General features: G+C 49.1%; 1 protein-coding gene across 1 annotated transcript in view; it reads left to right on the forward strand.

Annotated features, from left to right (window-relative positions):
* The first annotated feature begins 1,253 nt into the window (after positions 1–1,253).
* The window catches only part of Gas7 (growth arrest specific 7), a 234,896-nt gene continuing 222,690 nt past the window's right edge, over positions 1,254–13,459 (forward strand). Inside the window, exon 1 of the mRNA XM_028780144.1 lies at positions 1,254–1,436. Coding sequence (XP_028635977.1) covers positions 1,254–1,436 — 183 coding nt within the window. The remainder of the gene's footprint in view (positions 1,437–13,459) is intronic.

A 13,459-nucleotide genomic window follows, 5' to 3' on the forward strand; every position in this document is an offset into this window, starting at 1 on the left:
GGGATGCTCAAGCGTTTATGACAGCAATAGTGAAGGGTCCAGCTACTTACAGGTTAGAAAATATACTTTAATTTTTAAGCTAGCCAAGAAAGGAGCCTTTTCCCTTATGTACTCTTGAATTAAGGAAAGCTTCTTCAGCACCCGAGTCCACGAATGTCTCAAAAGCAGGAAACACGCAAGCTCCTGCTAATGTTTGCTAATGTCTGGTGGCTGACTGAATGGGTGGATACCCCTCAGGAGACCCATCTTGAATTCAGGAGGGCTAGACCATGAAGCCCCCAACCCCCTAACCATTTCCCAAAACGCCAGAAATGTTCTTGCACTCACCTGAATTTAACCTTTCCAATATTTAGCCCCATCTGCCTGATTCCAAAACCTATCAACCCAGCTACTGATTCTCATCTCCCCACCGCGTCCTCCTCTGATGTGACACACTGTCACTGGGCTTCCCGGCTTCGGCGCCAGGCTTCAAACCTGTCTTTACCCATTGTTCAGTTTCCTGTGAGTCAAGTTCAGCCAGGCTCCGTGCACTACAATGATGGTCACAAACACAATCTTTTGCAGACACCTGGGAGGCAGCGCCGCCTGTCACCCACCACCAGATCTAAACGGGAGAAACCGAGGGGCGTTCCCATTCCAGAGGCTCTGGGTGGCCGGGTCGCTGGGGAGTCCCTCTGCCGGGGAGCGCCCGGCCCTCCGCAGGCGTGGCCGGTCTGGCCCGGCCCCTGGCCCGCCCTGGTCGCCTCGAGAGAGTCCCCGCCCGGCCACCGGCCGCCAACCGCGCTTCCTCCGTGCCTTCCCTGGCTCTGCTTGCTCCGGACGAGACCCACAGAGGGGGATGCTACGGGCACCACCTCCTAGGGCAGCTGCGCCTCTCCGCTCACTCCTGATTCTTCAGCCGCGGCAGCCCGGGGAAGTTGCCTCGTGAGCCCGCGGCCCCCGGGTCTCCTCCTCCTGAGCCCCGCCCCCCGCCCAGCGCGGGGGACCGCACAGCCGCTCGGCCCGGGGGCGTCGCCGTTCGCTCTCCGGAGCCCGCGGAGCCCGCGAAGCCAGCGCTGCTGGCGAGCGTCCGCTTCCCTGCCAGCAGCGCGCGTGGCTCGGCGGCCCGGGGACCCCTTCGCAACCCCGCCACGGCGCGCGCCCAGAGCGCGGGAGCCCGGAGCACCGGGCACCTGGGATCCCGAGCAGCCGCTGGTCAGCCCGCGGGGCTCGGCAGGGATGCGGGCTGTGCTGTGAGACCGGGCGCCAGGGCCATGGCCGGCGCCCGCTGCCGGACCCTGTACCCCTTCTCTGGGGAGCGGCACAGCCAAGGTCTGCGCTTCGCTGCGGGCGAACTGCTCACGCTGCTCCAGGTCCCGGACGGTGGCTGGTGGGAAGGAGAGAAGGATGACGGGCTCCGTGGCTGGTTCCCCGCCAGCTACGTGCAACTGCTAGAGGTGAGAGGCCAGGGCTGGGGGTCGAGGACCAGTTACCCTCCAGACCTCCCGGCTTGGGGTACGAAGGGTGCGGGGGAGGGGCTGGGGCGTGGACAGCGTTCTCCTCCTACCCTGTCTCCTGAGCACGTCGTGGCGGCTCAGGGGAAGCGAGAACTTGTTGCCTGTGCGAGTTCTGGAGCTGGCAGGCGCGCTGCCGCGGATGACAGGGGCCACCAAGGGGCCGCCGAGCCTGGTAGTCTTGGCAAGGCGCGAGGGTGATGGGGGTTTGGAAAGGTGGTCCCACAGTCCTGCCTTTCCAGGAGACTAGCGGTCAGTCATACTGACCGGGAGAAGGCTGCCTGGCTGCCTCTGGGCCGCCCACTTGCTGGACTGCTGAGACGCACCAGTTAGCAATGAGCTGGAGCAGAGCAGCAGGCTAGACCTTGGGATGCAGCTAGACTCTAGGCAGCCTCCCATCCTTTAGGATCAGTACCCTAAAGTGGCTTGTTCTTGGGGATCTGGCTTGGCCCCAAGGCTTCATAGGATTGCTGAGCCAAGTCAGCTGGCTGTTTATTGTCTGGGTGACAATTGCGAGGCCTCTTTGGCCTCTAATCACTGAGCTCATGGTCACAGTCTGAGTGAAAGCCCAAGTTTCTAAAGTCCTTTGTGTGTGTGTGTGTGTGTGTGTGTGTGTGTGTGTGTGTGGTGTATGGTGGAGTGGGGTGGTATTTTTCAGTCCTTTTTACAGGCTGCTGACCCCAGGATTGTCATAAAGACTAAACTAGCCCTCACCCTCGGTAATGTATGTATTCTTAGGTTTTGGTAAAACCCAGTCTAAGTAAGGAACCAAATTTATTGTTTTACTGGGACCTATTTAAGAACAGCGTAGCAAATTTTGAATGAAAATGCTACATGCAACTCTGGCCAGGATGAGGTGGAGAGATGGTTGTAGAGTGGTCAGGCCTGACAAGTGTCCAGTGGCAGCATCATCAAATGTCTATGCTGTCTTCTGAAATACATGATGCTTCTCTCGGGCCCAGGAAAAAAACTTGCTCTAAATAGACCATGGTAGTCCTCAAAAATGTACCAGTAGTATTTCTAGGTGAAAGGCTGGAATGAGCTTCCTGGGGTCTTAGCAAAAGTGTCTCTGGGAGCTCATGGTACGCTCTAAGAACCTGTAGCTGCAGAGGAGGTTCAAGCTTGGTTTTCTACTTTTCCATCTCTGAGGGCTACATTAAAACAAAATTAATGGAAGAATCCTTTAATTCTCCTGGCAAACAAACAAACAAACAAACAACCACCTCTCTGAGAGGCATGTGTGAGTTCTTTTGGTGGACACATTTCCCCAGGAAATACTGATGTGGAAATTTGCCTGGTGATTGTCTGTCTGGTGAGGAGTGTCCCTGACTGGATTCGGCCAGCACTTTTGGGTGGGGATTCCTAAGAACAAAGTGCCCCTGCTTTTCACTGGAGGAGGGAAGGGAGCACAAACAGACCCAGAAGACAGCAGAATTATCCTCTGGGGTGGCCTGCGTGTGCCTGTGGCATCCCTTGGCGCTTATGGAGCTAAGAAGTCTCTGGTACCTAAGGACTTTTCAGACACTTCCCATCTACTAACAGCACCTCGGTGCTACCAGGAGGACCCTCCAGTTGTACCTACACAAGCTATGTGGACTGTTGTCAGTTTCCTGACAGTTATGTGAAGGTCTTAAATGTTGTCCTCCGTATAGGAAACTTGATTTGTCTTAAGTCACAGTCTTTCTATGTAGCTAAGGCTAGCTTCAAGTTTGCAGTCCTCTTGCCTCTGCTTCCAAGTGCTGGGATTCCAGGCTCATGCCTCTATGTCTGCTACTGTCCTTGTTTAACAGATAGAGAAGACATGACAGCATTCAAAAAGCAAGTCTGTCACCCAAGGAGTCACGTTTACCTGTTAGCCTAACAACTCAGGTGGCTAAATAAATTCCTTGTGCATTTTGAAGCCCAATCACCTGGACTAAGCTAAAGGAAGGATTTAGAATGATGTATGTGGACAAGAGTGGGCATGCCCCTCCAGGTGGCGTGTTGGTGACAGTAATATTAATATGACCTGCAATTCTGGGACCAATGAGAGGATAGCTGCTGCATCCTGGGGCAGCCAGGACCTCCCCTGCTGCCATCTCTGAAGTCTGAATTCACCTATAACCAGCTGATTTTCCCAAGGGTGAGGGAAAGGGGGGACCTAGCCCTACTGCCCAAATACTGACTAGGATTCTCTCAGCACCAATATGGAGGCTCATGGATCAGGTTCTTGGTGGCTTGTAACCTCCTATGAGAACAAGCTGGACCGCTAGGCAGAGGGCTGGGGAGGGAGAGAGGACATGCTGTAGAGTCTCTTGGGATGGGCTGAGTTTCATAGATGGGGGTAAGTTGAGGAATAGCAGTGGGTAGAGTATGAACTTCTGAGACTACAAAGCCTGGCAGCTGCTGGGAGACAGAGGAGGGCCTGTAGACTCAGAAGCTGGTTCTGCTGTAGAGGAAGAAGTCTAAACAGAATGGACCCTGTCAGCCTCCCTGGGAAGGGATGGGGTGATAGGCACACAGCTGAAGAATTGGATATTGCTCACAATGTTCCTTTCGCCCTCTGGTGGAAAGAGGGATAACAGGAAGTGTCTTAGAAGAGGATGTGAGATAACTGACAAGAATCTGCAAAGTGGACTCTCTGCACAGATCTCTTCCTGGTTCAGACAAAGGACGGGAAGCTAGAGGTTCAGCTTTGCAGGAAACACTATGGAGGAGAATTGGGAGCTGAACTCAGAAAGGCCTACTAGAGTTGCCTTGGAGATAGCCTGTCTCAAATGAGAGCAAGGTTCAGGAGGACCTGGTCATTGGGGGAAAATCTCTTTGGTCAAGACTCTCAGGAACTGGAAAAATGTTACAATGGATATCTGAATTACCGAAGATGGACTCTAGAGGACCTAAGCCAGGACAGAGAAATATAGGACCAAGGAACCCTGGCCACAGGAGTTCTGGTTATTCAAGGTGTGGCCAGCCCTTTTTAGGGCACCTATTCTTCCCAAAGGTATGAGGTCTAAGCTAGTTAACTTCCCTTTGCTTCGTCAGGGCGCTGAGATAACATTTGCAAGGAGGAAAGTGTATTTTGAACCTTAGCTTAGAATTTTCAGTTTATGGTCAGCTTTTAGTCCAGTAAATTTTGAGTGCATGGTAGCAGAAAATATCTCATAATGGCCGGGAAAGGAGGGGGAATTGTGGTTTAACTCTCACCATCCCCTACTAGGACCTACTCCCCAAAGGTTCCACCACTTTCTGGGAATCCCACAGGCTGGTTACTGTATCTTTAGCAAATGGGACTTTGGGGGGGGGGAACCTTTAAGATTGCAACCATAACCAGATCTACCAGCTGACACCCAAAGCTGGCTGTGGTGTGTGAAGAGCCAGGGAGGAGAGCAGCCGGAAAAGCCTTTCTTGATGGCACCCTTCAGCCACAAAGTAGAGCAGCAGCAGAGAACTCCACTGACATTGTCTGAGACATACAAGAGAAGGAGAGTAGATGGATGGGGGAGAGGAGGCCAGGCTGGAGGGTGGACAGTACATGCCAGGCCAGCTCCAGGCCAGGCTCTGGGTCATCTCCATAGACTTGTGAACCCATACAAGGGATGATTCCCACCAGCCCTCAAGGGTGCAGGCACAGCTCCAGGGGAAGATAGATAGAGTGGGGAGGTGGACTCTCTATCCCCAGGAAGACTTGTAGAGTCAGGTGTGGTACCAGTGTAGGCACGCAGGCTGGTCAGGCCTAAATAGACTCGGGAATTCCTTCTGGTCTGCTCTTTCTTGGGATAGAAGTCAGGCCTAAAGGGTGGTGTAAGATCTCAGTAGAAACACCCAGAATTCGGGGAGATGTCCCCAAATATCTATATTGAAAACTTAGCACTCAAAAACAGCAGTATCAGATGGTATTAGGTTTTGAAGGCTCCACCCCATGAATAGACTGATGCCAGTTATTAAGAGGCCTGAAGGTGTATAGTTTGAGAGCTTGCCCTTCCTTCCTCTCTCTGCCTTCTACCATGGGATGATGCTATAAGAATACAGAAGATGCTAGCACCTCAATATTAGACTCCACTGCCTCCAGAACCATGAGAAACAAATTTATTTTATAAATCACCCAACTTGTGGTATTCTCTAACAGCCATTTAAAATGGAGTCAGCCTCACACTCAGACTTCATTAGTGCTTGTCAGTGGGTCAAGGCTGGTGCAGAGGGCAATCATTGAACTCCATCGCCTCTCTTTTCCTTCTTTGCTCACCCTAGGGACATGTGATCACGTGGTGGGTGGTTATAAGGAATAGCTGTGGGGGTTGATGGGCTGTGCTGTGAATAATGAAGAGATGGACTTTTCTATTGCTAAGTAACAGAGCACCCCAGAATCCGTCCTATCTGACTCAGTGGCTGCAGCTCAGCTGGGCGGGTCTTCTGTTCGTTCACCTTGTCAGTCTCTGTGCGAAGAGATCTGCAGTCAAATGGCAAAGGAGGATCGAGTCCTGGAGACTCCATTCGGCTGAACTCAGAGAAGTGCCAGTTTGCCTCACCTGGTTGTTCCATGTGACCTCTTTCCACATCGTGTTTCTCCTGCAGGGCATTTTCACTTGGGCTTTCTCTGACAGGTAGTTAGAGGGGGTTTGCTGCTGTTGTATTTTTTGTTTGTTTGTTTTGTTGTTGTTTGCTTTTTGAGATAGGGTTTTCCTGTGTAACCCTGGTTGTCCTGGAACTGGATCTGTATTCCAGGCTGGCCTCAAACTCAGAGAGCTGCCTGCCTCTGCCTCCCAAGTGCTGGGATTTAAGTTCTTACGTAGTCTAGTGGCCAGCTTCCAAGAGCACAAATGGATAACTTGTTGGGCCTTCTTAAGGCTTTAACCCAGGATGAGCACATCACTCTGCCTGCTGTTGGCAAAGTGAGTCACAGGAGCAGTCTGGCAGTGGCATGGAAAGGAGGTAAGTTCAGTCTGGGAGGCAGGAGCAGGGTCTGTGGAGGACTACCTTTCCTGACTCCTAAGGATGGTGAAGACACCATGTGACAAATGTTAGAAGGAGGCAGCAAGGCTTAAGGTCAACTTCTGAACCCATGGTGGGGGGGAGAATAGATCCCTAGAAACAGAAAAAGTGTCATAGAAATGGCCTTTCAATTTGGAGTCTTTATTCCTCTATTTCTGTCCTAGGAGTTTGGGGGTGTTTTGTTGTAGTCTCCAGGGATTTCTTTATAGAGACATATTGTAAATAATGCAGCTGGAATCTGAAATCACATTTGCCTGGCCCTAAAGCCTGCGCCTGTCCACTAAGCTGTCAGCACACCAGGCCAGCTTTTTCATGCCAGAGCTTTGATAATTAATGGACACAGTGTCTCTGAGCTGCCTGACATTCAGGGGATGTTTGCTATGGTAAGTAAATTGATCTTAATCTAGAGTCGTTTTTTTCTGTAACATGAAAATTACCTAAAATGGGTGTGACTTTGACCTTCACGCCAATATTTTTTTTTCCCCGGTGGTCATTGACTCTGTTCACAATCAGGGTTGGTGGCTCCCCGGGTATGTAATTGGGACCAAAATTGTGCCATATTCAGAGTCTTCCTGCCATTCAATTAGGGGCCCACATCATCAGCTGCTGCTGTTTGAACATCCACCTTTGGCCATAGCACTGTCTCTCTCTACCCAGCAGGAACCACCCTTCAAAAACACTGTACTCTGGCCTGGCCACACAGCCACTCACAACACTTTAAAGCATTGGGAAGAGCTGGGCTTTATGGACTCCAGGCGTCTTCACAAAAGTTCCCTTAGCAACAAGCTGGCAGGAATCCCCGACATCTGATATCCACTGGGCAAATCCCTGAGATCTACTTCCACCTAGAAACATAAATGAGCCACCACCTACTTATAATTTCAGCCTAAAAAGACCAACTTGTGTCTGTTGGCTGGGCAGACCCACACTGGTAATGCTGTGCTGGCCCCACTGGTGAAGGGACATGTGCGGTAAACCAGGAAGCCCTGTGTATATCCGTGACGTTGTAGCTGTTACCAGACTGCCCACAGGGAACAGCATTCCTAGAATGTGCTCCCATATTACCTTCAGCAGCAAGGTAATACAAGGCAAGTCTCTTTGATAGAGTGCCCAGGCCGATTCCCCTGTCCTTAATTGTCAAATTAGCAATTTCCTCTCTTCCTGCAGAGGCAAGGATTCTAGGGTGGTGATTGTATATCTACAGGAAGAAGTAGACATGGCTGCCAGCAGGTGTACCTGGTTTCTCTTTTAGCAGAGCAGAGCATGAGGTGACATAGTAAATGCATAGCTCTGAAGTCTATGTGGAGTGATTTTGTTGGGGGGGGTGTTTATCTGGGGACCAAAACCAAGGCCTTACATGCTCAGTAAGTGCTCAGTTTCTGAGCCGCATGCCTCACCCCATGTGGAGTAGTACAAGGATCTGCTTACATCCTTCTGTCCCATTTGATATCTCCTCCACGCGCCCTCTGATAAAGGTTTGTTTTTATTTGCCTCACTTCCCGGTTCACTGAATCTACTTCCTTTCATAAGCTACAAATTCAAGTCCTGGTTGAATTTCCAGGCACTCAGATTTCACACATCAAAACTAAGTCCATAGTCCCTACTCTCACCACTGTCTTCTGCCCACTCTCCTGACCAAGGGAAGGTAACCTCCCTTTGTCCATCCTGTCTCTGATGCTTGATCCTCTTCCTCTTCCTCTTCCTGTCCTGTCTTTTATCTAGAAAGTCTGCCCTTCCTCCCTCTGTAGGTTTCTTGGAGCCTTCTCTTTCTGCACTTGCCTTGGCAAAGTTTTTCTAGCAAAGGCCAGGAAATGTTTTCTGGGCTTTGTGAGCCAAGAGGCAAAATGAAATTGAAGTTGGTTCAGGAGGCAGCCGAGAGGTGAGGCCATATGTGCTCTGTCACCACCCCACAGGGCTGCTGTGACAATACAAAAACTACCATAGGTAGTCCAGAAACCCAAGCTTCAGGTAGTGCTCTGAGAAAACATTGGTTGTTTAAGACAGGGTCTCATGTAGTCCACTCTGGCTTCAAATCCATGATGCAGCTTAAACTCCAGTTCTTCTTGCCCATACCTCCCAAGTGTAGCCCAGGCTGTTCTTGAACTCACCATAGCCCTTGAAATCTGCCTAAGCCTCTCAAGTGCTGAGATTACAGGTGTGTACCACCCTGTCCAGATTCTATTTGGATCTAAAGTGTCCTCAGAGGTGGGTATAGAAAAGGGTTGGCCCTCATCGTGGTATTAGTGGGACAAAGGGAAACCTTTAACGAGTAGAGGAGCCTGTCAGAAGGTCTTAAGGTTATTGAGAGCATGCTCTCCAACCGTATCCAAGAGGTTTCTTTTTGTGTGTTAGTCAGTTGGTTTGTTTTCTGGGTTTTGTTTTTCGTTTTTTGGTTTTTTTTTTTTTGAAATAGGGCATCATGTTTTACCCCATGCTGGTCTGGAACTCATTAGTTAGTCAAGGCTGGTCTTGAACTTGTGACAGTCCTTCTACCTCAGCTTCTGGAGTGCTAGATTTACAAGCATAAGCCACCCTGTTCAGCCTTGGGTTAGTAGTTTCCTCTGACATAGGATCCCAGCATATGAGAAGTTTATGTCCATATCCATAATCCACAAAGATCATTTTATACGTTGATTTTAAAAAATATCCAAATCTAGATGGAGAGATAGCTGATCTGTGAAGAGTCCTTGCTGCTCTTGCCGAGGAGGGGAGTTCTGTTCCCAGCATGCATATTAGGCTACACATACATTAGGCCTGTAACTTTAGTTCCAGGAGATCTGATGTCCTTTTCTGTTCTTCATAGGTACACACACACACACACACACACACACACACACACACACATACATTAAAAGCAAACAATGCCCAAATCAAAGGAAAACAGATTCCCACAGGAAGGGACAGAGTCACTGAGTAGACCCTTCCTAATAAGAACACAAAGCACCACTAATAGATCCAATCTTACTGTTACTCAGGGCTTGCAAAGGTAACTACAAAGATTTACTTATGATTTCTCTGAGATAAACTCCACTTATGTAGCTTTGACTGGCCTGGAACTTGGAACCGTTATCCTGCCTTTGCCCACTATTGCTTGGGATTACATGTGTACCACCATGCCTGGCTACAAAAGACAGTTTTAAGAAAAAAAATGTAACAAAGATTTTTTTTCATTGTTGTTCTTTTTAGATAGGGTCTCATTTGGTAGCCCAAGTGGGCCTAGAACTGATTATGTAGCCCAGACTGGCCATCAGCAATCCTCCTGCCTCAGCCTTCAAGTGCTAGGTGACAGGAATGTAACACCACAACTCTCAGTCAGTGAAAAGCATTAAGAGCGTGCATGCCATCTGACCCCTGGATGTACTTTAGTCCAAAAGCCTCTGTTTGACAAGGCGTGAACATCACCATGCCAACAAAGCACTTCTTAGTAAGGGCAAGCTTAACTATCTTTTAAATCTTTGAGAGGAACGGTTTAAAATGAGGTTTACCTAGGCTTAGTCCCAGATCAGGCTTGTGGAAGGGCTCAATAAATAAACTAAAATGAAATTTCAAAACTCAAAGTGTTGCTTAGTGACATTTCGGAAGCAAAAGGAGATGGTAGCATCCAGACATGAGTTACAGTCAAAAATGCAGAGATGGCAAGGACTGCACACTAAGTAGCGTTTGTGGCTAGAACAGGTCGAAGGGCTATGTACTGGCTCAGCCCGAATCACTTTAGATGGCCCCAGTTACAGCAAATCTTTGCATTTTGAGAGGTAAATTTGGCTTTTATTTTTTTATCTTTTGAGAAAACTGAATTTCATCTGCAGCCAAGTCTAGTGTGTGTCTCTGTGTGACTGCCTGTCTGTCACCTTGTTTCAGAAAGCATTTAAGGCATCCTACCAAAAAGCATATGGTACAAAAAGTAAAATCACAAATATAGAGGGAACCTGCAAAAAGGAAAAGAAAGGGAAGCAGGGGTGGGGTAAGGACTGTTGAAGTGAGGGCAATTGAGATGAATCATGTTTCTCAGGGACAAATAAGAGCTGCACCTCCGGGTAAGGGTGTTTTGAGTGGTTTGTAATGAAGAGATGTTCTGGAAGTGATCACATTGTGAGCTTGTGTGGTGTCAGGACAGGTGAGGACAAACCATAGCAAATAGTTCTGGAGTTTGCATTGCTAAAACAACATAGTTTGCCTCTTGTGCTAAAAGTCTGTTGCAAGGTAATTGGGGCTACAAGCCTCTTCAGGTCCCCAGGAGCAGGGAGCCTCACCCCAGAATGGTGTTAGCATTCTAAATCTTTTGAACAGAAGGCTAATGGAGGTCTGTCTGACCTTTCTCCCATCTCCATTCCCTCAGCTCCACCATTTTACTTCCAGAGCTTAGGCTTTCTTTGGGAGATGCTCCTCATCTACCCAAAGGACAGGTCCTCCAAATAACTCTCAGGAAGAAAGATTACAGTTGACACTATGCTCGGTCCAGCTGAAGTTTGTCCCAAACTATTATCCATTCTCCAGAGCTATTCATCTCTCCTAGAAACCACTCTTCGTCAAAATTTGCTTCCAACTCTACAGCCTCCCCCTGCCCTTTCCTCTTTCCTCCTCCCTCTTCCCTGAGAAGGTGCTAAGTGTTCAACCGTGTGGTCTTTCATTGAGCATGACTCCAGAGGCTTCCTATGTTAGTCCCCACCTCTGTCCAGTGCCTTAAAAAAATTGACTCCAATCACCAGACCTCCATGGAGTAGAGACAGAGCTGCTTCTCCCCTGTCGGTTCCTTTTCACAAGCTGTCCTGGCGTAGAGTACTCCCTGAGCACGCCAAGTAAACACTTGGTCCACTCGGCATAGACGTGATCACTTCCTGATTCTAGCCTCTGATTGTGTGTGTGTGTGTGTCTTTTACGTATTATGTACTATGCATATACAACCTAGGCAACACACTGAGGTTAGCAGTTATAAACTCCCCTATATGTGGGGGGAGGGGTGGTAGGGTGGAGAGATGGCTCAATGGATAAACCACTTGTCTTGCAAATGTGAAGAGCTGAGTTCGGATCCCCAGCACCTGTTTGTAAATTTCCTGCATAGAGGAGATAGATTTGGGTCCCTGGAGAAAGTATCTAGCTAGAGTACTGGAGTGGCAAGCCTCGGGTTCTTCAAGAGACCATCTCATCTCTTGGCCTTCGAGTTCACACAAGTTCTGCCCAAAGCCCTTTCAGACAGATGTTAGCATCCATCACGAAATTCGTCCTCTTTCCCCATTGCCTGTCAGATGCAGAGATCCAGAGAACGCCAGGGTTAATCAACAAGAAAACTAATTAAGCTGTAAAAATTCTTCAGAGGTGCTATTTTAAAAACTGTACCGAAACAATTCCTCGTCCTAATTTAATCATCAGGGAGAGCGTCCTTATTTTAGCGGTGGCTCCTGGAAGGCCCGTCATGGAGGCATCTGCTTCTGATTTGTCGTATAATTTAGGAGTGGAAATAGGAAAGCGGAACTTTAAATTTAGTTCGAGTCTACTGTTCTCATTTAGCAAGTGTTTTATTGATAGATAACTCCCAGCGTTTGTTGTGCTTCAAGGGAAAAATACAGCTCCATTGAGTAGTTGATAAGCAAGGGCATGCTCAACACAAAACCAAATCTAGGACTCAGTCTAGGATTCCTGTGTTACAATATGATAAACAAAGGGGCTGAGTTAAATTAAATCTCACGCCTGCTTCTGCATCGAGCTACTCCCCCAGTCCCTCCACTGGACACTGGACCCTGGCAACATGGAACATTTCTGTAACTTCTCCCAAAGGTTTCCTTCCCTCCCTCAAGCTGTTCTCCATGGATACCAACTGAGTCTGCTCTGATTCCATCAAGCCTGACGTCTCCGGCTTTGTGGAATGAATGAGAGCTTGCAGGCGAAAAGTTCAGTCCCAGGAGACTGCCCTGCCTCACACACGGAGGCCAACCCATGTCACCTGTACCCCGGCAGTCAACTCTATTTCATTTCTACCACACAGAGAGGCTGCTGCTATTGCTGGCCTCCAGACCCCAGTTCGAGCGTCAAGGCGTGTGGGCGCGTGAAGGGGTTATATTTTTTATAGAAGACATGTTAAATCCTGGAATTAGATCAGATGTTGGATTTATTTTTTTAAGTGGATTATGTGGAGCTATGGGAGGTCATGGAAGGCGTGAGTTTTGGAATTAGACCTCTGTAAGTATATTTAATCTGAGGAAAGAGATAACCTGGTGGCTGATATTCCTGTTTGCCCACAGTGGGTCTCTGACCACAGGGGAAAGGCAGGGGGCAAAAACCTGACAGTGGACAAAGCGCAGGTTTCAGCCCACAGAAAAGCAGGGCAGGATGGAAGGATGCAGGCAGAGAGATGGGTGACAAGATGCAGGTTCAAGCAAGGTCTGGATGCACAGCTTCAGTGGGAGAGTCTTGTGCACGGTTTCCAACATTAGAAAATTCATACACTCAGGACACGGCCTCCAGTTCTTGAGGCCGTTAGCTCCAATGGGAAGCTGGTATTCTGTGTGAACAAGTTGGACAAGGTTGGGGGGCTGCTGCAATGTGAGCCCTGCTGCTGCCCCCATTGCCACTCTATACTATATAGCACACAGTCAGTGGTGGGGCTGCCTCCCAGATGTGAACAGAAGAATGCAGGGTCAGGCAGGGTTAGCCTCTGCTGCTATGGATTCCCTGCATCTGCTGTGCTGCCCATGAGACTTTGGGTCAGTGCAGAACTGTAGGTTTTATAGAGCTCCCGTGAGGGTCAGGGAAAGAGCCTGATGCCTGTACACACCCTGTTAGCAGAATTCAGGGTTCTTTATGCTTTTGGTTTTGAGCCAAGTTGGACTCAGTTGCTGCCTGTTAATTGGGGTTTCCACTGAGTGGGAGTCTGCTAAGACCTCTTTCCATAACCTTTCTGAAATCACTGGACAGGGAGGTCTTGGTGCAGCATGTAGGTAAGACAGGTATTCTGGGCTTCTCATGAGATCCAGAGCCTTGGCTTCTGCATTGCTTTGCACCCC

The sequence above is a fragment of the Grammomys surdaster genome, unplaced genomic scaffold (genome assembly GCF_004785775.1).
Source record: "Grammomys surdaster isolate TR1022 unplaced genomic scaffold, NIH_TR_1.0 364, whole genome shotgun sequence".
NCBI classification, from domain to species: Eukaryota; Metazoa; Chordata; class Mammalia; order Rodentia; family Muridae; genus Grammomys; species Grammomys surdaster.